The sequence below is a fragment of the Bison bison genome, unplaced genomic scaffold, assembly GCF_000754665.1.
Source record: "Bison bison bison isolate TAMUID 2011002044 unplaced genomic scaffold, Bison_UMD1.0 scf7180017863660, whole genome shotgun sequence".
Taxonomy (NCBI): Eukaryota; Metazoa; Chordata; class Mammalia; order Artiodactyla; family Bovidae; genus Bison; species Bison bison.
Genome location: NW_011494232.1, coordinates 18,356 through 18,559, shown reverse-complemented (window position 1 = coordinate 18,559; position 204 = coordinate 18,356). Strand labels below are relative to the sequence as shown.

At 64.7% G+C, this 204-nt stretch overlaps 1 protein-coding gene across 1 annotated transcript in view; it reads right to left on the bottom strand.

Moving 5' to 3' along the window:
• Positions 1–204, bottom strand: part of SASH3 (SAM and SH3 domain containing 3) — a gene marked incomplete at its 3' end in the record, with an annotated part of 13,123 nt that overhangs the window by 1,268 nt on the left and 11,651 nt on the right. The window contains exon 4 of the mRNA XM_010833428.1: positions 9–156. Within this exon, the coding sequence (XP_010831730.1) occupies positions 9–156 (148 nt within the window). The remainder of the gene's footprint in view (positions 1–8; positions 157–204) is intronic.

Genomic DNA, 204 nt, shown 5'->3' with positions numbered 1-204 from the left:
CCTCCCACACTCACCTGTGGAGGCCTGGCGGCTGAGAGCTGGGAGCTCCCGCTCCTCCTGCTCAGAAAAAGCCAGCGCCATCTTCTCAGGGCCGGGGCTGTCCAGGCTGCAGTCTGGAGACGTCGGGGACGCTGAGCCCTCCTCCAGAGTATCTCCCTGGAGGGGAGGAGAGGCAGGAAGCCCTGAGTAGCATCAGTTGAGGTG